Raw genomic sequence first — 26,458 nt, 5'->3', positions numbered from 1 at the left:
TTATTAAATCTCACTAGCAATTATTCCACCTTATTAGGTTTAAGAACAATACACACAAAATATGTGGGTAAAAAGGGGGAGGCCAGAATTACAATACTAAATAGGGACCTCTCCTTAAGGAGAGGACATATAAAACAGTTATGACAGACAAGAGTTGTGTCCCTTGGTATGTCAACCTTCTGGTTTTTGTTTGATTTGAACTACAGGTATCTCTAAATATTTCTCTGGTCTGGCATGACTAAGAGATAACGAGAGTCGACTGTAGTAAAATTTTAACTTTAGAATGAGACATGGTATAGACACAATATTACATAAACAAAAATAGGCAAACCATTCTACAATCATTTGGCAAGAAAACTTAAATATTTTTTTCATCTACTTCCCATACTTACCCCTGGATACGACTGGCTAAACTCTTCTTCTGGGGTCAAATAGGTTATTATGGGTGATAACCTTTCAGGGGTCTTGATGCTTGATGTGATTGTTTGTATGGAGGAGTTAATTATATTTGTCTTTTCTCTCTGCATCAAATTTTTCTGAAAAAAAATAACAAATATTAGTTTAATCATATTTATAGAAATAACAAATTATTGGCTATTGGATCTTAAAAAAAATAACACTGAAAATAGAAATAAAATGTTATGAATGTATACTTTAAATAGATAAGTGTATAACTGCCTACTAAAATCATTTACTTAACATAATTGATTCCCTAGGCTTTACTTAATCACAATCTTAAAAAAATACTGACATACTGAGACTAGGACAGACCTACAGATCACAAAACACAATACCCTACTTCTATCGTAGATGGGGTATAGAAAGAGCTCTTTCAAAAAAATCTTCCTAACTGTACCTCAATCTCAGCATAAAATCACAAGTTAGGTCATAAACAAAAACTCCCCATATGTACCTCAATTCCAACATAAAAACCGCAAGAATTTCTTTCATATATATATTAAAAATATCTCTCACTTTACCTCAGTCTCAGCATACAAAACAGAAAAAGATCAATCAATAACTAAGACTCCCTAACTATACCTCAATTATAGCAAAGTTATCATGGTACCAATCTTGTATTACAACTCCAATTTCCGGTGCATGTCAAAACATGGAGGGAAACAAAATAGTACATTTTTTTCTGAATTTTTTTCTGAACTCAATTTTTTCTGTTTGATTATAGGTTTATGCTGAATTGAAACATATATATAGACTTTTAAAAAAATCTGGCATCTTTTGGGGATATCAATCCAGGAAAGTGGTGCGGCCTAGTAAAAATAGCAAACAGAAAGTAGAAAAAAAATGTTTTGACTTCAGGATTGCGTAACTTTTTATTCTTCGTGGCAAGACCCCCTTTTTTCACAATTTCCATTAGTACATACATGATATGAACATGAAATTTTTTTTCTATGTAGCATTTTTTATTTTTTTATTTTCAAAGATCAGCTGTATAGCATGTAAGCCTATGGAGCAGTCAATTACAAGACTGCAACCTCAAAACACAGTACCAAACTCTTATTGTAGAACAGACATAATAAATATTCTGTAACTGCAGAGCATGATTCAACATACAAAATTTTCTTTGACTTCTCTTGGACTCAAACCCAGTTCCTCTATGTTACAACTAAAGCAATGATTAACCAACTGAGCTAAATATATTCTGCCTTAAATTGACAGGGGAAGGAGGTTAATGAACTTCACTACCCATGAGATTCTTGCACGGTGGGTTTCCTTAGCTCAATCTGTTTCAGCTGACTATAAAGTATCTACTACGGAAGGAAAGCAGTTCCGTCAAAACTTCTTTATTTTACCTCAATCTCTGCAACACCATCCAGATGTATCATAGGCTCACAAGCTATGCCTCTAAAGTTGATGAAGATATCTGCTCCACCACAAAGAACAGGACGAGTCTTCAACTTCCATCTTTCTTTGAAGTTTCCAGGAAAATCTGACTTGAACAAGACGGGAAGCTGTATATCTCCCCCTGGTGGTAAAATACCTAAAACAAGAAAAAGAGTACATGTATGTTAATATTTGTATTAATATTATACATTATCGGACCACAGATAAATTATCACGTTGTGATTGGTTAAACGCTGTCATGTGGTGACCCCCTATGAGCCGGTATGGGGTTAATAAGTTTCATAGGGGGTTCATGACGCGTTAATGGTGACGTCTTCTATTAATGTTATTGTGTTTCATTGTTTTTTTTCCAACAAAACGCAGCAGAAAAGTCCAGCGTCCGATAAATTCATTTTACATTTAACTACTGACCCCCTATGGATGCATAGAGGGTGAAGAAAATTTATAGGGGATTTGGCCTCCGGCCTCACCCCCTATGGATTTTACTAACCCTCTATGAGTCCATAGGGGGTCAGTAGCAAACCATATAACTTATATTATTTAAATGACAAATGTAAATGAAATTGTCTACAGCTCTGTCATTTAATATGACTTAAGTTTGAGAAAAAAATTGCAAATAAAAAAAAAAGGTCCTGAAGCATGATAAATTGCAATCTGATTAAAATCAAGATCTTATGTCTGCACTTTGATTACAAAGATCTGGGTTTGCTCTGTAGATGTTTTCATGATCATTGGGTTTTGTTGTAATGATTAAATAAACTCATCATAGATACCAGGACTAAATTTTTTATAAACACCAGATGCCGTTTGGTCTACAAAAGACTCATCAGTGACGCTCGAAGTTGAAGAGCATTGAGGACCCAATTTCCTAAAAGTGACACTATTTAATGAGTAAAAAATTTCATCAAAACACAATCAGATCATAAAGCAGAAAGCATTAGGAACCTTTGTTGGCCTTGTGCTGGTTTTTTGGTCTTTAGGTAGGTTGTTGTCTATTAGATACATTCTCATTTCTTATTTATTATAAAACATTTATTGAGTGTATCTATTATTGTGATTTAAGGCAAGCTGCAAAGAAATCATGACACCAAAATATCAAATGTGATTTTTACTTATATTTTTACTTATAATCTATAATGGTTTACTATTTTTTTAAATTGTTATTTGGATGGAGAGTTGTCTCATTGGCACTCACACCACATCTTCCTATATCTAAATGAGATGGTATAAAAATGATTTTTACCTTTCCTAAGTTTATTTCTGATATATGACACTTACCATCTTCTGTGAAGAAATAATACTGCTGAAGTCTTCGCTTCACAAATCCAAATGGATTCTCTACTGGAACTTTCTGTAAATCAAAGTAAAACATATCAATATTAGACTTATATGCAAAATGTCCTCAATATTTTTTTCTTTTGAGTAATTAAGTTAACATTCAAAATGGATTAACGTTGATATGAAGTTGATATAAATATCATTCTCATGATACAGTTTAAGAATACAGTCCAAAACTTTAAAGTAAAGGAAGGCATGAAGTTACATTATTTTGATGACTTTCTATCGGTTTTAAATTGTTGCCTTGTCTTCTTAATCAAACTATGACGATTAAACATTGGTAGACTACAGAGGCGGACTCAGAGGGAGGGTCAAGGTGCTCGCATCACCTTTTTGTGGGTTGATTGTATAGGGAATCAATGAAGCATTATTGCTGTTTACAGTTTATCTCTATCTATAATAATATTCAAGATAATAACCAACCAGATGCTCCGCAGGGCGTAGCTTTATACGACCGCAGAGGTTGAACCCTGAACGGTTGGGGCAAGTATGGACACAACATTCAAGCTGGATTCAGCTCTAAATTTGGATTGTGATTAAATAGTTGACACAGCATAGGTTTCTGACACAGAATGAATGTGTTCTAATGAACTTAAAATTTTTGTTTTCTCTTAGAGCAATTCACTATGCTGTTGGATATTAATCCTCTCAAAAAAATGTTTGAAGAAATTTTCTTTTTATTTATGAAATTTCAAATGAGAAAAATTGAACCCAATTTTTTTAATCACATCCCCCTTTCCCTTATTCCAAAACTAATCTCAATTAAAATTTCTAATGGAGTTTGCAACAATAACTACTCATTTAAATACATCATAAAATATTAAGATGTAAAAAAACTGCTTGTTATCACTGAATGGTAAAGATTATTTTAATTTATCAGTTGGTAGTAAAAAGTGAATATGCATTGTATATTGTATATAACAAAGATTTAAGTTGATTCTGGACAAAGAAAGACAACTCCAATTAAAAATAATTCTTGCTATTGCACAATATTGTGCAATTAGATATTTCTTGCTTACTATTCTGGACAAAGAAAGATAACTCTAATTAAAAACAAGAGGCTCTCAAGAGCCTGAATAGCTCACCTTAATTCTTTTGGTTAAATCTCTCATCAATGATTATTTTGGCTTTTCAATTTATTTAAATGTTCTTTGGATCGTCCTATTTTCTTCAAAAGCCAAAAAAAATAATCATTTTCTCCTATGTTCTATTTTAGCCATAGGAGCTATGTTTCTTGAAATACAAGGAAATAAAATATAAAATTTATACTAGATACTCTGAAACTCATTTAGCCTAAGTTTGGCTGAAATTGATACAGCAGTTTCAAAGGAGAAGATTTTTTAAAGTAAGTCAACATGATGAACAAATTGTGAAAAAAGTCTTTAAAGGGCAATAACTCTTTAAGGGGACAATTGACAATTTTGGTCAAATTGACTTATTTGAAGATCTTACTCTGCTGAACATTATTGCTGTTTACAGTTTATCTCTATCTATAATAATATTCAAGATAATAAACAAAAACAGCAAAATTTCCGTAAAATTATCAATTCAGGGGCAGCAACCCAACAACAGGTTGTCTGATTCATCTGAAAATTTCAGGGCAGATAGATCTTGACCTGATAAACGATATAACCCCATGTCAGATTTGCTCTAAATGCTTTGGTTTTTGAGTTATAAGCCAAAAACTGCATTTGACCCCTATGTTCTATTTTTAGCAATGGCCACCATGTTTGTTGATAGATCAAAACTTCAGATACAATTTATAAACTAGAAACCCTAAGGAACATTCAGTTAAAGTTTGGAAGTATTTGGCCCAGTAGTTTCAGAGGAGAAGATTTTTGTAAAAGATTACTAAGATTTACGAAAAATGGTTAAAAATTTACTATAAAGGGCAATAACTCCTAAAGGGGTCAACTGACCATTTCGGTCATGTTGACTTATTTGTAAATCTTACTTTGCTGAACATTATTGCTGTTTACAGTTTATCTCTATCTATAATAATATTCAAGATAATAACTAAAAAACAGCAAAATTTCCTTAAAATTACCAATTCAGGGGCAGCAACCCAACAACGGGTTGTCTGATTCATCTGAAAATTTCAGGGCAGATAGATCTTGACCTGATAAACAATATAACCCAGTGTCAGATTTGTTCTAAATGCTTTGGTTTTTTGAGTTTAAGCCAAAAACTCCATTTGACCCCTATGTTCTATTTTTAGCAATGGCGACGATGTTTGTTGATAGATCATAACTTCGGATACAATTTATAAACTAGATACCCTAAGGAACATCCTGTTTAAGTTTGGAAGTATTTGGCCCAGTAGTTTCAGAGAAGAAGATTTTTGTAAAAGATTACTAAGATTTACGAAAAATGGTTAAAAATTGACTATAAAGGGCAATAACTCCTAAAGGGTTCAACTGACCATTTCGGTCATGTTGACTTATTTGTGAATCTTACTTTGCTGAACATTATTGCTGTTTACAGTTTATCTCTATCTATAATAATATTCAAGATAATAACCAAAAAACAGCAAAATTTCCTTAAAATTACCAATTCAGGGGCAGCAACCCAACAACAGGTTGTCTGATTCATCTGAAAATTTCAGGGCAGATAGATCTTGACCTGATAAACAATATAATCCCTTGTCAGATTTGCTCTAAATGCTTTGGTTTTTGAGTTATAAGCCAAAAACTGCATTTGACCCCTATGTTCTATTTTTAGCAATGGCCACCATGTTTGTTGATACAGGGGTTAAAAAATTTTGTTACAGCTAACTAGCCCAGGACTTATTGGCAGCAGAATTTTACTAGCCCTGTTGGAAGAACTGCTAGTCCATCAAAACTGACCAGCTAGCCCTAGTATGCCTTAAAAATCAAGAGTTTGCTGCATAATACAAAGTGGGTGTTCTTTGTTTTGAAGGAGACATTATACACTGTATTTAATATTTTTTGTTGATCTGTTATTTATTCTTTTGGTGCTTAACCTAACTAAGTTGTTCCCACATTCAAAGCAGACTATTTATAGGCGTGCTTGGGGCAACTAACGGCAACATTCACAGAGCATTGTCTGTTTTTTTCATCAGCAACAGCCAACCTTGCCAGGGGAATCATTGTGTCCCAGTTCTGCCAACTTTTCAGGAAGTAAATGCATGATTTTTTGGCCAAATCGTAAAGATCAAAGAGAAAAAACAATAGATTAAAGGAAAATGCCGCCAAATAAGCATGAACATGTGTGAGTCTCGCGCTAAAGACTTGGCAGCCCTGCTGTCCTGGACACTATTATTATTTTTCTGCGGCTTTTCCCTGTCGTATTTTGCATTTTTGGGGGATGAATTTTCAGCCTTGTTACTCCCTTCATCTACTGTTTTTCGTTTTGAAACTGACAAATTTCCTGCGGTTCCCGTACTAAAATATAAAGAAATATTTTGTTGCATGGTTTCGTGCTCAAGAGCTGTGCAACAAGACAGGTCAATACCAATCAATACATCATACCCCCAAATACCGTTAATTGAAAATCCCGGCACGATAAGCAAATTAAATTGTACAATACCCCAAGCCATGGTATGAGAAATCGATATTTAAAGTACGAGAATTGCAATCAACACATGATACCAGGCCACCCAGACATGCCAGAGTTATTTGTTCTATTTTTTAAAAATATGTACAACAGGACCTGTACAAACCAGTTCAAATTCTTGGAATCCTGGATGACTTAATTGATTCAAAATGGCTAACATAGAATAGTGATGAAGGGATTTTTCACTTCTATTTTGGAAACGTCAAGAATTTTTTGTTACTAGTCCGTCGGGCATATCGAATTACACATTTTAATTGCCCAAGGCGTAAATGATCTAGTCCCGGGCGTCGGGCTAGTGGATTTTTTAACCCCTGTGATGGATACAATTTATAAACTAGATACCCTAAGAAACATTCAGTTAAAGTTTGGAAGTATTTGGCCCAGTAGTTTCAGAGGAGAAGAATTTTGTAAAAGATTACTAAGATTTACGAAAAATGGTTAAAAATTGACTATAAAGGGCAATAACTCCTGACCATTTCGGTCATGTTGACTTATTTGTGAATCTTACTTTGCTGAACATTATTGCTGTTTACAGTTTATCTCTATCTATAATAATATTCAAGATAATAACCAAAAAACAGCAAAATTTCCTTAAAATTACCAATTCAGGGGCAGCAACCCAACAACGGGTTGTCTGATTCATCTGAAAATTTCAGGGCAGATAGATCTTGACCTGATAAACAATATAATCCCTTGTCAGATTTGCTCTAAATGCTTTGGTTTTTGAGTTATAAGCCAAAAACTGCATTTGACCCCTATGTTCTATTTTTAGCAATGGCGACCATGTTTGTTGATAGATCAAAACTTCGGATACAATTTATAAACTAGATACCCTAAGGAACATTCAGTTAAAGTTTGGAAGTATTTGCCCCAGTAGTTTCAGAGGAGAAGATTCTTGAAATAGTTTACGACGACATGACGACGACAGACGACGGACGCCAAGTGATGGCAAAAGCTCACTTGGCCCTTCGGGCCAGGTGAGCTAAAAAATGGCTATTTCACAATATTGTGCAATTAGATATTTCTTGCTATTGCACAATACTTAATATAATAATTTTAGATCCTGATTTGGACCAACTTGAAAACTGGGCCCATAATCAAAAATCTAAGTACATGTTTAGATTCAGCATATCAAAGAACCCCAAGATTTCAATTTTTGTTAAAATCAAACTAAGTTTAATTTTGGACCCTTTGGACCTTAATGTAGACCAATTTGAAAATGGGACCAAAAGTTAAGAATCTACATACACAGTTAGATTCGGCATATCAAAGAACCCCAATTATTCAATTTGGATGAAATCAAACAAAGTTAAATTTTGGACCCTTTGGGCCCCTTATTCCTAAACTGTTGGGACCAAAACTCCCAAAATCAATACCAACCTTCCTTTTATGGTCATAAACCTTGTGTTTAAATTTCATAGATTTCTATTTACTTATACTAACGTTATGGTGCGAAAACCAAAAAAAATGCTTATTTGGGTCCCTTTTTGGCCCCTAATTCCTAAAGTGTTGAAACCAAAACTCCTACAAATCAATCCCAACCTTTCTTTTGTGGTCATAAACCTTGTGTCAAAATTTCATAGATTTCTATTAACTTAAACTAAAGTTATAGTGCGAAAACCAAGAAAATGCTTATTTGGGCCCTTTTTGGCCCCTTATTCCTAAAATGTTGGGACAAAAACTCCCAAAATCTATACCAACCTTCCTTTTGTAGTTATAAACCTTGTGTTCATATTTCATTGATTTCTATTCACTTGTACTAAAGTTAGAGTGCGAAAACTAAAAGTATTCGGACGACGACGACGACGCCAACGTGATAGCAATATACAACGAAAAAAAATTCAAATTTTGCGGTCGTATAAAAACAGCAAAATTTCCTTAAAATTACCAATTCAGGGAACAGCAACCCAACAACTGGTTCTCTGATTCATCTGAAAATTTCAGGGCAGATAGATCTTGACCTGATAAACAATTTTACCCCATGTCAGATTTGCTCTAAATGCTTTGGTTTTTGAGTTATAAGCCAAGATCTGCATTTCACCCCTATGTTCTATTTGTAGCCATGGCGGCCATCTTGGTTGGTTTGGTAGGTCACGCCACACAATTTTTAAACTAGATACCCCAATGATGATTGTGGCCAAGTTTGGTTTAATTTGGCCCAGTAGTTTCAGAGGAGAAGATTTTTGTAAACGCCGGACGATGGATGCAAAGTGATGAGAAAAGCTCACTTGGCCCTGTGGGCCAGGTGAGCTAAATACAGGATGACAATGCATTTCAATATTGAACTAGATAAAAATAAATACGAAATCCTGCGAAGTCATAACCATTTGCATGTGCACGTACCAATAGGACGATACCCTTCCCTCAGTGATCATTCCTCATTATTATCATATGATAACGTACATTTTTTTCGCGTACTTAAGACAGCTTTATTTGTTCTAATTTACCAGAAAATGCTTCGTTGGAACAGACAGTTACGATTATCTTAAGTAAAAGTTGATAAAAATAAATAAAAGTTACGATCATCATCGTGATTTTTTGTATCTCAATTTTCATTCTTCTTGTTGCTTTTCTATCTTGTTCGGAAAATATTTCAATGGCAATACCTATAAAGATGTTTCCTGACATAATACAAATCTGAAAATAAGCTGTGAAAGTGGAGAAATCAGCCTTATAAAATTTCCCTATATTTGTGTCTGCCATATTGGGATGATCCTAACTGCAGTTACGATCCTCACGTTGACACCAGTGCTATGGTAGGACAGTTTGTTCTCGGTCAAGTAAGAGCTACTAACAGAAGAAAACTTAAGCTTACTATTGGTACAATTATTGGGGAAACCACTGGTTAACAAAGATTTTTCTCATTTGTTCTCACATTGCTATTGTTATTTTATCTAGATCAAAGGTCAAATACAGCTACATATATATTGACTAATCCTTACCTCCCAATAATAACGCACAAGTGTACTTCCACAATTCTTCATTTGTATTTTCTTTATTTGAATCTGACCTAGTCCTGATCTAAAGGTCAAGGTCAATGGTTGTAAAGGGTTTTCCCCTGGAAGTTTTTTCCAGGTCAATATTTGCTGACCGATGGCTAATGCTGGTCCTTTGAAGCTATCATTTTCACTGGAAGAAATAATATTTTCATTATTACAAATAACAAGAAAAGAAACCATTTTAATATGACAACCTTATCACAATGGCACATACATGTGATGGACTGTAAAATTCAGATCAGGAGATTTGGAAATTTTGGTCAGGAGTTTGGACCTCAGATCAGGAGGTTTTTTTATCGACATATTTTTCAACGTAAAACTAACCATATGATGTAAAAAGCTGTTTTTTTTTGTGTTTTTTGTGGTTTTTTTCTTCAATCTTCCTTGTGAATGGCATAAGTTAAAGTCTGCATATATAAAGGAATAATTGAGAAGAATCTGTTTTTCTTTTGTTTCACATTGTTGATTGCTGATGATGATCTTTTTTATTTGTTCTTTATTGGCAATGGCTAGAGATATAATAGAGATATATGCTATACATTTATTACATAATAAATAAATAATAAATTAACAAACAATAACAATGGGTATGCATGGTTAAAAGCATTAATATGATGACAGAAAACTGATCATTGTCTGACATTGTTTAAACATTGTTCACAATAAATAAGTTAAAGCACTGTCTATTTTACAGTGCAGTATGCCTGGTCTTGGCCCTTGGAACTGGGTTGGCACCATTTGAAATCAGCTTTCCAGGCATAGTTGAACTTTGTCAAATATTTCTGTCGTTTTGGCATTTAGAACATGCAGAACACATAATGGTGTTACTGTACAAAATCATCATTTTGCTTATATAATTTTTCAGTTAGCTTGTGTAGCAAACAGCTCACATTGAGCTGCAAGCATTCCTTTTTCCAGTATTTTCATATACAATAAACATTATTCTTGGCATCAAAAAACTTCCAGTAAATGTTTAGACAACAACATTTAATTTTCTATCACTGCCAGTATTTATCGCTTTTTACCTTTAATCATCCTTGGCGTGTGCCATAAACAGAAGCCACATAGAGTAATTGATGATCTAACACCTTATGATTGTTCAATCAAACTATTATCACTTGTTAATAAGCCTTTAGCAAGGATTATAATCTCCACATGTTGCATAATCGTGTTACACTGGATACGTTCGATAAACCTCGTGTTTTTACGACTTAACAAATCTCGGATTTTTACGATCTCAATTATAAATTTTGTAAACAAAAAAGTAAAAATGGCACAGGAGTTTTTCTTCTTTGACAGGAGGATGGGAGGGAACCCATGAAAACGGGAGTTTTGTACTCCCGTCAGGAGGTTCACATGTATGATGGCAATACTAAATTTCCTTTTTCAGTGAACATCAAATTCTTAAGAACAAAACCTAAAGCCATCATATTTTTAAATTTCACATCAAATTGATTTGTTTTTGATTTTTTTGTGTTTTAACACAACTTTTAAGCACCACATTTAGACTATTTCGTGGCAGCCAATTTTTATTGGGTGAGGAAGTTAGAGTGCCCAAAGAAAACCACTGACCTTCGATAGGAAAACTGACATTCCTAGTCAATTAAGATTGGAGTCCAATGCACCTGCAAGAACCGGGTTCAAACTCCCAACCTCAGTGTTTACTGGCTAGTGATTACAGTTATAACTACTTAGACCACTTGGCCACCGAGGCCCTGACATCAAATTGAACATTTGTACTAAGATTCAAATTTGTGGATGTTCTTTGTCCAGACTTGAAATGAAATTTCTCTCTAAATCTACATTATTTAGAAAGTTTTGCTTACAGTATACTAAATTTCTACAAGTTTGAAACAAAAACAAGAAATTGTGAAACTTCTATATATGTTAAGATCTGGTGCATTATTTGTGTTGTTATGTATAAATACCTCTTATGATCAAGATTACTGAACTCTGTCATAGAAACTGTACGATGAAGAGTTATGCGTCCTTGACCTGTCTCTTCTTGAATAGATGGCGCTGTAGGTTTTTGGCTTTGACCTTTACCTTTAACCATAAGATCAGCAAGATCCTAAAATATTTTAATGAGAGAATATTAATATTTTTTATAGATTATAGAAGTAGCGACTGTCTGGTCTAAATATACCGTATAGCGGGTTATTTTCCCGGGTGTAAAATTTCGCGATTTTCATTGAATAAGGTATACGAAAAATTTTGGCGGTTATTATTTTGGCGGATTCAACATTTTTAACATTACCTTTGCATGTACACTTTTAAATTGGCAGACTTTATTTTGACGATTTTACTCTATCCGTGAAAATAAGCGAAAATTTACACCCCACGAAAATAACCCGCTATACGGTATTTACATCTACAAATTTCTCATTTGCACTACAGGAAAAGATTACAAATTATTGTGGTTTAACTGGCTAAACATTTCTAATAGGTCATGAAGAGAGAAACACAATTTTGATTTATACTAAGAACTCATTTATTTCCATAGATGCTCATTCTCATGAACTGAAAAAAATTGTATTTTAAGTATTAAACACATTTGATTTTGTAGCTTTAATAAATTCTGTATTAAGTCTATTGGAACAACTTTGACAAACACTTTTAAAAAAGTCATGGATCATTAATACAAAATGAAGACAACTAGGTTGGTACTTTTCAGGGTACGCAACAGTAAATAAACTAATGTTTTTTTAAACAAGCATTGTAAATTCAGTGCAGTTTTAAGGTGGTACCTTAAACACTACAGACAGATAACTCTGTAAAGTCAGCTTAACGTTTTAATTACGTTGTAATGTAAAAAGAATTTTAAGCTTCTCAATGATAAAAATTGGTTTGTCAAACTTTTATAACCAGTGTAATTTTACTGACAAAACAGTTGATTCAAAAATTTTGAAATTTAAATATTTTTGTTAAAGGGTCAAAGTAAATACTTTGACAAAATTTTATGAAAATTAAACAAGCCAAATTAATTTAAGTGAAAGTGTTGAGTACCACCTTAATATAACACTTACTTACAAAATAAAAAGTACAACAAATATTTATAAAAACAAATCAGAAAAAAAAATGAATATTTCGTTAGAGCAAATCAAAATCCAATTCCACAGAAATGTAAAAGTCACAGTTTATAGATGAAACAAACACACAGATATAATGTAAAGCAGATATATAATGCCATACATGTGTGTACATGATTGTGTGCTGTACCAATGAAAACATGTATATAAGGCTATCAGTATTAGTTCAAAATAAATTTTGTTCATTGCATGCTGAAAAATTCATGCTTTCAATATGGCCAATTGCAGTTTTATACTTATAGTTCATCAAAAGTTCATCATTAGAAAAAAATCTTATATTTTGATAGAATACATGCATTCATAGACTTCAGGAGTTTTCCAAAATTAATCATGATAAGGAGGGGGGGGCACTCAAAAATAATGAATTGTGGGTGTTTACATATGGCTTTTTCATACTTTTATAAGCCTAAAGTCATTGTAAAACAAATTGTTTTGTTTAATTTGTGGACAAAATTGTTCTTTCAAAATTTCAATTTGGGAGCCTCCATGGGGGAAATCACCCGAAAATAGTGATAGTTGGCAGGTATGATTTTGATAGAAAACTCATAGCCTTTAGGAGTGTTCCAAAATAAATCATGATAGGGGGATGGGGGGGGGGGGGGGGGGGGCACTCAAAATAATGAATTGTGGGTGTTCACATTTTCTAAGAATTTCTATGAACTATAAGTAAAATGAAAATTTTAAATGTTGGGTGGATGGAAGACTAAAAAGACGCACATGAGAATATTTCTGGAACAGCCCTTACATCAACTGAAGTGCTTGTGAATTTTTTTTAGTGAATACAGTAAATTCAGAAATGATTGCATGCATTTTATAGTATTGTAATTTTTTCAAAATGTGGAATTTACTTTTTGCTATTTCAGGAGAAGGTGAATAGAAATATATATATTAGATAGAAGTTCTTATTATTGTGATACTCTGACATGCAGTCGCATTATTCGCATTTATAAAAACCTTGCAATAATTTCTGAATTTACAATATATGGAATACTAAATAATGGTTAAAGAGGAAACCCTAAACAAACACATTTTTTTTTATTTGGCCTAATACTACAATTAGTGCAACATAGAAATGCTATACTCACCTTTGTAATACTAAAATATAGATAAGTTATCTCCCTTTATTAAACAACATACTTTTAAAATATAGATAAGTTATCTCCCTTTATCAAACAACATATTTTAAAATTAAATAAGTTATCTCCCTTTATTAAACAACATATTTTAAAATATAGATAAGTTATCTCCCTTTATTAAACAACATATTTTAAAATATAGATAAGTTATCTCCCTTTATTAAACAACATATTTTAAAATATAGATAAGTTATCTCCCTTTATTAAACAACATATTTTAATACATAGATAAGTTATCTCCCTTTATTCAACAACATATTTTAAAATATAGATAAGTTATCTCCTTTTATTAAACAACATATTTTAAGATATAGATAAGTTATCTCCCTTTATTAAACATATTTTAAATATATCTATCTTTTATAGCCTTCTAAATCCAAATATCCTGCAGGAAACCTTCAAGAATATCTTATATAATTTGCTTAGAGTGAAAAACACAAATCTATTATACCAGTTTTCCATTTAATGCTTTAGAGAAAAGAAAATATCTGGAAAAATTGCATCTAAATGGCATATTTATGAGCAAAAAATCTATGACACATCTTAAGTTTGCTTGTAAAATTATCCTAACCTTATATTTTAAAATCCCTTTGTAGGCTTTCAACAGATGATTCAGAATTCGTATGGTTCTCATATTGATTAACAATATTACTCATTTCTAAAATTAACCATTTCTCAATCTAAGAACTATGGGTAATTTTAGTTTTATAACACCAAAATAAAAACAAACTTAATACCATTGGCATTGCTAATTTGTAATCACATAAAAAAATAACTAACTTTAAAAAGTTTAAATTTACCTACATGTATAAACGATTTTCATGAATCTTGGTCTTAAAAGATGTTTTTAAAAATATTTTGAGATAACCCCTTGAATACTTACAGGATGGTGTGGATTCAGTATGTGGATCACATCTTTGACATTTTCCCTCTGTTGGTTAAGATAGTCTGTGTAATACGGCTTGTATGATCTTTCTAGAATTATCTTTCCTTTGTCTAAAGTGTCAAATTATCAAGATTGTAAACAAAATACACAAAGACATGCTTCACTGATTGAGTTCAAAAAAGAGGGTTTAAGTTTATTTATAGAAATAGTTATACCCCACTTGCTATACTTCTAAATTTGTTCTGTCTATCATTTTTTTTGTTTGTTATCAAACCATTGTTTCTGATTAACTTTTGATTGTTTCCCATTCTTCCATAACTGGCCAATTTAAAGTTGACTATTTGGAATGGGTTTTGTTCATTATTGAAGGTTGTCTCATAATTTCAAAGTTGTGTGTTTGTCCATAATAAAAGAAAACGTTTAAGGTGGTACCTAACACTTTGACTAAAATTAATTTGGCTCGTTTAATTTTCATAAAATTTTGACAAAATATTTACCTTGACCCTTCGACAAAAATATAAAAATTTCAAAAAACTTGAACCAACCGTTTTGTCAGAAAAATTTGGTTGGATATATAGCAGTTTGAAAAACACTTAATTTTGATCATCATGATCATTGAGAAGCTTAATAGTTCAGTGTAATTAAAACGATTAGCTGATTTTACAGAGTTATCTTCCTGTTGAGTTAGGTACCACCTTAACAGAAGTATATGATCTAGAAGAATCAGATCGTGGTCTTACCTTTTTCCACATTGATCTGGTCTGGAACTTGTCTAAATTCTTTTGGACAGCAATCCCCTGTTTCACTTTGTTTTAATGTTGTCCTAAAAATGGTTACATAAAAAAACAACATAAAAAGATCAATCTTCTTTAGACATCTCTGAAGCATTTATTGGGGGTCTCATTGGGGGTTCCAATCCCGGATCCTGCTTACTGTTTTGTCAGATTCCCATATCCCACTTACACTATATACGTAAGCAATTCTCATTTATTTGTCATTTCCAGGGTCCCACAAGACCTCAGTTCTCGTTTTCACGTGTCATGCGTACAAAAAATCGGCAATCCTGAGTCATGCTTAAACCCCAGTGAGACCGCCTTCATTAACAGTTCTAAAATAACAAGAATGTGTCCTAAGTACACGGATGCCCCACTCACACTATCATTTTCCATGTTCAATGGACCGTGAAATTGGGTAGAAAATCTAATTTGGCATTAAAATTAGAAAGATCATACCATATGGAACATGTGTACTTAGTTTCAAGTTGTTAGGTCTTCAACTTCATCAAAAACTACCTCGACCAAAAACTTTAACCTGAAACTCCCACTTTCATTTTCTATGTTTAGTGGACCGTGAAATTGGGGTCAAAAGTCTAATTTGGCTTTTTCAATAATAAGAAAGATCATATCATAAGCAACAAGTGTACTAAGTTTCAAATTGATTGGACTTCAGCTTCATCAAAAACTACCTTGACCAAAAACTTTAACCTGGAGCAGGACGCACTATTGGACGAACGAACGGACGGAGGCACAGACCAGAAAACATAATGTCCCTCTACTATTGTAGTTGAGGCATAACAACCTGTTGGTTCATTATTCTTCACAGAATGGCCAAGTAATCATATTATAATTAACCCCAGGAGGAGGCTCAGTTTTCATTGTAATGAAGAAGTACTAAATAATGAAGTTTTTTTAACAATTCTACAATCTGACTAAAGTAAAATGAAATCAATTTAATTCTTTAATAATTCTTATATGATTTGCATATCTATAAATACTTGAATTGGATTGGTCAATTAGAATTTTTTTCTTGGTTTACACTTCGATAAACCATGTTTCCGAAACTACTTTAGTAATCTATTCATGCGCGATAAACATTTTTGCAGGAATACTGGGATTTTCCGCATATTGAGATTATACAATAATTGCATAACAGTTGTTTCTATTTTAATATATATATATATAACAAACAAACAAAAATAATAAATGCACAAAAGCTTCGAAAAATATAAAAAAAATCGATTTAAATAAAATTCCGCAAAATTTCATGAAGAATTTGTTGAATTTACGTCATGGGTCTCTTACTCACAAACTTGACATAAAAGTCCTTCAGATTGACTTTTATTCAGTTTGGGATTTAATCGCCCTGGTTTACACATCAATAACCTCTAAAAAATGTGTTTAATCCTATTATAAATTTACCATATTGCTGTTTCATCATCATGTCCACATTTTGAGTGCTGTTTCCAAAACTGAGAATTCACACGTTTTTCACCTGAGAAAAAAAAATCATTATGGAATCAAACATGTGTTGGTTGATGGACATGATGGTCAAGAATTATTTTAATTTACAAAAAATAATCTAAAAACATACAGTAAAAGGCTGTACTTTGACAAATAATGGTTTACTTTTACAAATTGGGACTTAGATAGAGTTGTCTCGTTGGCACTGATACCACATCTACTTATATTTATACTGCACCCGTTCTATTTGAGCAGTCAAAATGCGTTGACTGTATATTTCTTTGTCATATACAGTCAATGACCCGATATCACTTTTCCTCATGAATATTTAAATAGAAAATGCCGAAATAATAGTTAATTATTCATACGACCTCTTCAACCTGTTCTCTTTTCCAATGCATACAACGATTCCAGGATCGACTCAACCTTGTTTCTTTTGCAATTATTAAAAAAAAACATATTTCATTTGTTAATATTTTTTGTTTGCAACCTATGTCTCATTATGTTTCATGCTTATGGTTGATATTTAAGTCCATACTCAAACGATTTCGTTCACCATCGATTGTGAGTTTCAACAGGTAAATATGTACATTTCATTGTGTTATATATTTCTCCGCGAGCATGATATGAGGCCTTGTTAAAGGGGATTTTCCCTAATATTTAAATCAATTAAAAATGTTGTTTTAGATTGCAGTATAAAGATTTTAAATGACCGCCACAGTGAGTGGACACGCTAAATCAGGCAGGTGAAAAAAGTTGAATTCTGGTGGATTCCAAGCTGTTTAAGACTTAATAAGCTTGTTATAAAACAAACCAATCACAAATTCTAACTACATATCACAAGAACTTTCGTTAATAATTGTAAAAAAGTCATTTACATGAACCAAATTAATAACATGGCAGACGACACCGGTATCCAACAAAAAAGAGATCAACGCCAGATTACCTTTGAGCTTAATAAAAGTCAGTCGGGTATTGGAGAAGAACTTTATTAATACGTTATTTCACTGATGCAGGTAAAGACCCTCAAACTAATATTGTATGGTCTGATTATGATAAAAAAATCAAGACTTCTCACGTTGAACGATGAAAGCAAACCGTTCTCGGAGAAGATTTTGGACCCAAATCTCTTCAAGTCGGTGGTTCAAATCCATTACAAAGGGAATAAACTTTTAACCATTACACTGTTTTACACTACGTACAAATGTTTAGTTCAAGGAATTCAGTGCCAAGGTTGGATTAAACGGGAATTCGATAACATGAAGAAAATGATTAACATGTGTTTAAAGGGAGATAATCCAAAAATTCTAGATGGGAAAATCAAAAACATGAGGCCCCCGAACTTTACAATTATTGATAATAAAAACTCAGAAACAGAAATATCAGTTACCAATCATAGTAGTGATGACAATGAGGACTTTGAGGAAACAAATCCCAAAACTTTACTTGATGTTCATGATAAAGATACTGACAACACAGAAAAGAACAGTGAAGTAGAGGATGAACACATTACTAGAAGTAATTATACATGTATCCCAAATGATACAAACAGTAAGGAAGACGAATCAACTCATGACCAAAGAAATTGTGAATGTAAAAAAGATATTGATAAAATCAAAGAAACATTACATAAAATGGAACTGCTCTTTATTGAAAAATTTCAAACAATTGACAAAGTAAATGAACTTGCGAATAAATTGATATCTCTAGAAATGTCTAATAACAACATGTGTCATAAAATTACAGAAATGTCAACAATAACAAAAGGAATTAAATCTGAAATGATTATAATTTCTGAAAAAGTTGAAAAGGAACACAAAGAAACAAGAAAACTTACAGAAAAAAATATTTCTAAAGCTGTTGACAATATTACCGTGGAAACTCAAAAATGTATCAAAGAAAAGTGTGAAACAATATTGACCACACAGGATAAAAATACAGCCAAAATTCTACATTCAACTGAAAAAATTGATGAAACATGCTTAAAAGAAATAATTGATAAATTGGAAAAAAGTGATAAATCTAAAACAAAAGAAAAAAATGAACTGTCAGAACATAAAATTGAGAGGATTGAAAATATCAACAGATTGAATTCATCAAAATCAAACGAACCACAAAGAAATATAGACGTGTTGATTATAGGAACATCAGTGGTAAAAGATCTAGAGCCAAGAAAAATATACAGAAATAAACAAGTTAAAATTAATACACTGAAAGAAAAAACAATAAAAGGGGCTAGAAGCTTTATTCAATCACAAAGCAACAAAACGCCTATCAACAATGTTGTTATACAAGTGGGTTCTAATGATTTAGATTTTGAGGACAGTATAGACCAAGTTATTCCTCCTTTTATTGAATTATTGAAAGAAACAAAAGAGAGTATGCCCCCTGACTGCAACATCTTTGTAGGAGAAATTTTGCCTAGATTCTACCAAAATAGAACAGAAACACGAAAATTTGATGAAAAAAGGCTAGACTTTAATAAAATCCTTGAAAATCACACTGAAGAATATGGATTTACAATAATTAGACAGAAAAACATGACACGAAATGACTTCAGGGATGGAATACATCTGTCATTGGAAAAGGGGGTCCCTACGTATGTCAGAAATTTAAAGGAAATTTTGAACCCAATATTAGGAATCAGTTCCGGGAACAATCAACAAAGGAGAGAAAGAGTCCAGTACAACCGAGGATATAATCACCAATATGGAATACAAAACCGTCATCAGTCATACTCTAATGGACACCAATATGCAAACTATAATGATAACCAATATCAAAATGGGAGGGAATACCCAAGTTACCAAAATGAGAGGGAACATCTGAGACAAGAATATCAAAGATACCCAAATGAGAGGGAATACCAAAATAGACACATTCAAACGGATCAAAACTACCCGTACCAATCAGAGGAGAGAAACAATGTGAATCATGAAAATGACAACATGGAAATACTGATGAAACAACTATTAAGAAAATTGTCTTTTAATTAGATATTTTTGCAAAATCATAAACAACATGAATAACTCTGAAAATTAAATTTGCTTTGTAACAATTTATTGTTTTGTATTTATCATGTACAGATTATCAAATTTTGAAAGGTACTGTTTAAATTTTTGTTCAGAATTAATGATAACTTGATGTCGAAAGATTCGATGAGGTGCTGAAGGCTTCTAATATTTACACTTTCTTTACAGAAAAAAAAAAAAAAAAAAGAAAGAAAGAAAACATAAGATTTAATTATTTTTGAATTGTTTATTTTAGTAGTACAGGAAGTACAATATGTTTTGCTTGACCTATGCTTATATGTTTGTTGAAACAAAAAGAAAACAAAGACAATACATTTGTATTATCTTGATATTGGTAGCTAACTAGTAGTAATTCCTTCATCTACATGTATATAGGATCAATATGATCCCTTTCAAATTATTCATATTTTATGGTTCATAAGGACAAAGAAATACATTTGCTGTATTTTATAAGAATTTATTTACATTGTTCGGTTTACATAGATATATATAAGCTAAGCACTTAGAGAACAATATTTACACTAAAATTTAAATAATACATTTGAATGTACAAGTACATTTAGAAAGTTTTAATTGAAAATAGTTACAGCTTGAAATTTTTTCTGAAACTTTAAGAATATTTATATATAATTGACATATATATTTAAATGAAAATATTTTTCACTTGTATGTATACTATTGAATAACATTAAGTGTGTAATATATTCACATCATGTACAAAGGGAGATAACTGTTATACTTTAGTAAAACTCTTGGAACTATCCCACCAGAATTTAAAACTTGTTTCACTTTTTTTTTGTAATTATGACTTTTCAACAAAAGCATTTATCAGTAGCGTCTTGGAATATTCATGGTCTTGGGGATAAATACATGGACCCTAGTTTTATTGAAAATATTAAATCTGATATAAATGTAATTCTTGAAACATGGAAAGGAGAAAGTGCAGATACACAAATAAATGGATTTGTATCAATCTCAAAATCTAGGAAAAAAAATAAAAGGTCTAAGAGACATAGCGGGGGCATTATAGTTTATATAAAAAAACAAATATATCCAGGAATAGAATATCTAAAGGATGGCTCTCAGTCACCAAATAGAATGTGGCTTAAACTGAATAAAACATTTTTTGGGACAGGAACACATATCTATCTATGTGCGGTGTACATCCCCCCATTAAATTCAACACACACTGCAGATGATTTACTTAATTTAGAGGCTGAGATAGCAAATTATTCAAAATATGGGGATATAGCCCTAATTGGGGACTTTAATGCCAGAACTGGGGAACAAGCTGACTACATTGAAAATGAAAATAATAGTATCCAATTTTTACAGGATATGTTACCCCAAGACTATGATCTAGATTCTCCTATTAAAAGAAATAATTTAGATATTTTAAACAAACAAGGTAATAATTTACTGAACATGTGTTTATCCTCAAGACTTAGGATCTTAAATGGTAGATATTTAGGAGATTCGTTGGGTTATCACACATATTTTTCTAAAAATGGCTGTAGCACAGTTGACTATGCAATATTGAGCAAGGATCTCCTGCCCTCAGTAGAATATTTTTGTACCTCTGATCTGAATTTTTTATCGGACCATGTACAGATCTCATTTAAACTAAAATGTGATATAAAACAATATATAAATAAAAAGGACTTTAATAATAATAATATGAAAAAATTCACAACATACAGATGGACTGATGTGTCACATGGTAAGATGTATGAAGCATTAAACTCTAATGAAGTGAAAAATAAGATTTTAAATTTTGAAATCACCCACTTTGTAAGAAATGAAAAAGGCATAAATGAAGCTTCAAAATCATTAACAGAAATTCTAGATAATGTAGCCTCTAAAACATGTATAATAAAAGTTCCAATAAAGCAAAAGAAAAGTAAAATAAAAAAGAACCCTTGGTCAGACAATGAATTAAAAGATTTAAAAAGTAAAATCAATAATTTAGGTAAAAAACTAAAACATAAACCATTTGATAGAAATTTAAAACAGCAATTTTTTGAAACTGCAAAATATTTAAAAAAAGCAAGTAAAAAGAAAAAAATCCAATATCAACAACAAATGATTAAAAAACTATCAAATCTTCAAACTAAAGACCCTCAACAATTTTGGAAACTACTTAAATCTCTAAGAAATAATATGAATACCACAGAAATTAATATGAAATCAGATAACCTAACAAACCATTTTCAAAAGCAAGGTCTTTGGAACAAACCTTGCGACAAAGCAGAAGATGAGATAAACCTTTTTTTGAAAAACAAAGAGAGTGAAAATAGATTTAATGAAATAACTGATAGCCCAATAACTATATCAGAAGTAAATAAAGTTATAAAATCCCTTAAAATGAAAAAATCCCCTGGACCAGACTCCATTGTAAATGAGGTGATTAAATATTGTAGTCCAGTAACTATTAAATGCTACACAAAATTATATAACCTTGTTCTTGATTCAGGATGTTCCCCTGAAACATGGCAATATTCTCTATTAGTGCCAATATTTAAGTCGGGAGATTCCAAAGACCCAAATAACTACAGAGGAATATCTCTTATAAATGGTATTGCCAAAATATTTAGCTCAATTTTAAATAACAGAATAATTAAATATATGGAAAACAAATTTAGCCAGGAACAATTTGGATTTCTTCCTAAATTAAGAACTACAGATAGTCTATTTGTATTTAAAACTTTGATTAATAAATATTTAAATTCAAAAAAGAAACCATTATATATTTGTTTTGTTGACTTACGTAAAGCATTTGACTCCATTTGGAGAACAGCTTTATTATATAAAATTTTGTCCCAGGGTATCGGCAGTAAAATGTATCAAGTAATAAAAAATATGTATTCAACCACTAAATCTTCAATAAAGATTAATAATAAACTCACTAACTGGTTTGAAGTAACTAGAGGGGTAAGACAAGGGGATTCTTTAAGTCCCACCCTATTCAATATTTTCATAAATGATCTACCTCAAATTTTTAAACAGGATGACTGTGATCCCTTGAAAATAGAACAGACAAATATTGGAAGCCTCCTATTTGCTGATGATATTTTGATAATGTCTGAAACTAAAGAGGGTCTTCAGTCAAGTTTAAACCATTTGTCTCAATACTGTGATAAATGGCAGTTAACTGTAAATTGTAAAAAAACTAAAACTATGATTTTAAGCACAAGTAACAATAGGAAAAATCTTAACCATTCTTTTAATTATAATGGTGATAAATTAGAGCAAATGGAAAAGTTTAAATTTCTTGGTAATATTATTAGTCAGAATGGAAATCTTATTCATTCAGCACAAGAATTAGCCGAAAAATCTATGAAAGTAATGTATTCTATAAAAACATATTGTAATTCGATTCATCAGACTCCTGTAAATTTGTCAAACCATTTATTTAAAACTCTCTCGTCAGACCAATATTAACTTATAACAGTGAAATATGGTATATGGATGCATACTCATCCTTTTATAAAGCTTCAATTAAAGGAGATAAAAATAACAAAAAAGTAGATACTCTAAATTTCATTGACAAAAGTCCACCTGATAAAGTACTAAATAAATTTAATAAGTTAACTTTAGGAGTAAAAAAATGCTCTTGCAATATAGCTGCTCGATCTGAATTAGGCAGCTACCCTATTGATTGCTTTATAAAAAGACAAACTCTTCTATATATAAGGATTTGGCCCGAAACAGGGAAATGGCTCTGCACAGCCTCGCATTTCCCCGTTTCTAAGCCTCATCCTTATATCGCTGATATGTCAAGTCAATGCACTATTATTGTCTATATATCTGGGACCACACTTAAAAATATTTTGATTTGCCCAAACCCTACCCAAAGGTTGAGACAGTGGGTAGGTAGGTAGGCATTTTATTTTTATTTTTCAAAAAAAGAAATTTAAGTATCAGATGTTTAGTAGTCTTCATGCCTATTTGATTAAAAAAAATTCTTTGAATCAGGACAATAAAAGAATTTGAGTAGGCAGCTTTTTTCTTGGTAGGTATCGTTTGGGAAAACAAACCTATTATTTATTATGGCCTGGCTTAAAAATATTTTATCCCACATTTTTCAATTAAGTTTTAATATGCCATAAAATTTGATTTTCAAAACCCCACCAAACAATACATCCAATATTGAACTTCAAGCACCTATTTTTCCTAGTGTCACTTCTAATAGAGTGTTTATTTGTCACTAAAAGTTGTCTTTACTATGCATCAAAGTATAACATGAATAATGAAAATCTTATTTGTCTGTTATCTTCAAAACACTGCTGGTTGACAAGCCTCACATCCAATGATTTTTTTTAAGGCTTTACACAAAAATACATACAACATATTTATTTGCTTAGTTCTTGAGATTAAAATGTTGTATTCTTATTAAAAATAAGTAAGCAAACCAGAAAAAAACTAATTAAGGATTTTCTACCTCCCAAAAATTTGAGAATTTCAGGAGTTGGAAAAAAATTATACTTGTATTAGTATTACTCCCTGACTGACTGACTGACTGACTGACTGACTGACTGACTGACTGACTGACTGACTGACTGACTGACTGACTGACTTACCATATCCAGAGACTGTAGCTTGTAAAGCCTCAAGAGTTTCTACCCTACTGTCAACCCAGGCAGGATAAATGTTGGCTGTTCTCATCAACAAATCTTCTATTGGTCTCTGTAATTTACCTGAAATACAAAATGATGGCACTTATTTATTATAAACATTTTAAATGTTTAATTTACTTTAAATACAAATAGTGGCACTTGTCTATAATTATACAATATAAACTTAATGTGTAATTTACTCAAAATATAGAATGCTATTACCTGGAAAGCTTATACATGTACACATTTCTGCAAATAAATCCTTTACTTGAACTAAAAATAATTTGTGAAATGTGTATAGCAATGTCAAAGGCCATCCACCCTAAAAAAAAAAGAAATTTACCATGAATAATTCTTTTAAATCAAGATTGCATCAAGTAAGGCAATAAAGTCCTAGCCAACCATTTTTTTCAATCATTTTTTTTTTATTTCATAAATTTAGGCATTTAGGCTATTTAACTGAGGTAACCCAAAAGAGAGTGACAAAGGCTAAGAATAAAGTCAGCACATTTTCATGTTCTTTTATTAAAGCGGCAGTATATCTTGAAGATTTATAAGTGTACATGTACTAAATTGTACTACTTGCACTTTTATAGAAAGAAGCACATTTGTCAGGCCAAATATGACTGTTTTGGAAGTCTTGGTGGTAGGTATTTTATTAATACAATACTCTTCTACCTAGAGAACCAGTTCTGTGTTGAACAAAAAGTAGATAGAATTACCTTCACCAATTAATTTACAGTCCTGGAAGGAAACAAATATACATTAATTTGATAGCCTAAATAATTAGAATAGCTGTTGTAAAAAGTTCAGTAGCTCCATGAGCCTAAATAATCATTCCAGTGTAAGAAAAAAGAAACCACTTACTAGACAGATAGTTTTGGGCTTTATTCCATTCCTCCATTCTTGTATTCCACTTTCTCAGAGAATGGCAAGCTTTTAATTTTTTACTTGTTTTCTTAAAATCTCCTGCTGGTGGGATGGTCTTTAACATATGCTAAAAATAGAAAAAAAATGAATACATGTACCAGGTGGTTTACATTTCTGTTATTTTTGTTGTATATTCTGTTCAATTTCTATATCTTTTATTTATTTTATCAGATAAGAGCAATTTTGTTCAATAAAATCAAGAAAGTTTAAAACAAGAGAACTGTACATTAGATTTTTTTGTGTGAAAAATTTCTGTATTTTCTTAGAAAAATATTTTGACCCCCAAATTTTCCTGAATGAAATATTTCACTGTAAATTTAAAAGCAAATATAACCTGGTGTACAGAATGTGTCTATAAAACAGCCTGCTCTCACAAACTCATTAACACAAACTGTCAAAAATTGGTCAAAAACCTAATTTGGAAATTTAAAAGGTAACATCATAATGAACATCTGTATTAACTCTCAAGTTAATGTGACCATAAATTCACGGTAGACTGCCATAAACTTTGACCTGAAATTTCACAGACAAATGAACAGACACACAGACAGAAAACAAAATGGTAGACATGGTAGATGGGGCATACAAATCTCTCATTAAAAAATTTTAATTGCTTACAAGGTTTTCTCCCCTTCTCTTAGCTTCTGATTCAAAATCTTCCAGACTTCCCAGAATGCTGTGCGATATGAACTTCCCATCACCTGTAAATCTTGGTCCTGTGTAATCTGAGCAAAGAAAGATTATACAAATACA

The 26,458-nt window shown here is 31.7% G+C and overlaps 1 protein-coding gene across 1 annotated transcript in view; it reads right to left on the bottom strand.

Annotated features, from left to right (window-relative positions):
• Positions 1-26,458, bottom strand: part of LOC134718168 (MYCBP-associated protein-like) — a 47,990-nt gene that overhangs the window by 13,552 nt on the left and 7,980 nt on the right. The window contains exons 5-15 of the mRNA XM_063580657.1: positions 26,324-26,430; positions 25,643-25,772; positions 24,716-24,856; positions 17,086-17,158; positions 15,628-15,710; positions 14,885-14,997; positions 11,705-11,847; positions 9,720-9,906; positions 3,142-3,214; positions 1,812-1,999; positions 393-536 (exon numbers count right to left, since the gene is read on the bottom strand). Coding sequence (XP_063436727.1) covers positions 393-536; positions 1,812-1,999; positions 3,142-3,214; positions 9,720-9,906; positions 11,705-11,847; positions 14,885-14,997; positions 15,628-15,710; positions 17,086-17,158; positions 24,716-24,856; positions 25,643-25,772; positions 26,324-26,430 — 1,382 coding nt within the window. The remainder of the gene's footprint in view (positions 1-392; positions 537-1,811; positions 2,000-3,141; positions 3,215-9,719; positions 9,907-11,704; positions 11,848-14,884; positions 14,998-15,627; positions 15,711-17,085; positions 17,159-24,715; positions 24,857-25,642; positions 25,773-26,323; positions 26,431-26,458) is intronic.

This window comes from Mytilus trossulus, chromosome 5, assembly GCF_036588685.1.
Source record: "Mytilus trossulus isolate FHL-02 chromosome 5, PNRI_Mtr1.1.1.hap1, whole genome shotgun sequence".
Lineage (NCBI taxonomy): Eukaryota > Metazoa > Mollusca > Bivalvia > Mytilida > Mytilidae > Mytilus > Mytilus trossulus.
The sequence above is the reverse complement of the archived record's forward strand: the minus strand, read 5'-3'. Positions and strand labels throughout refer to the sequence as shown.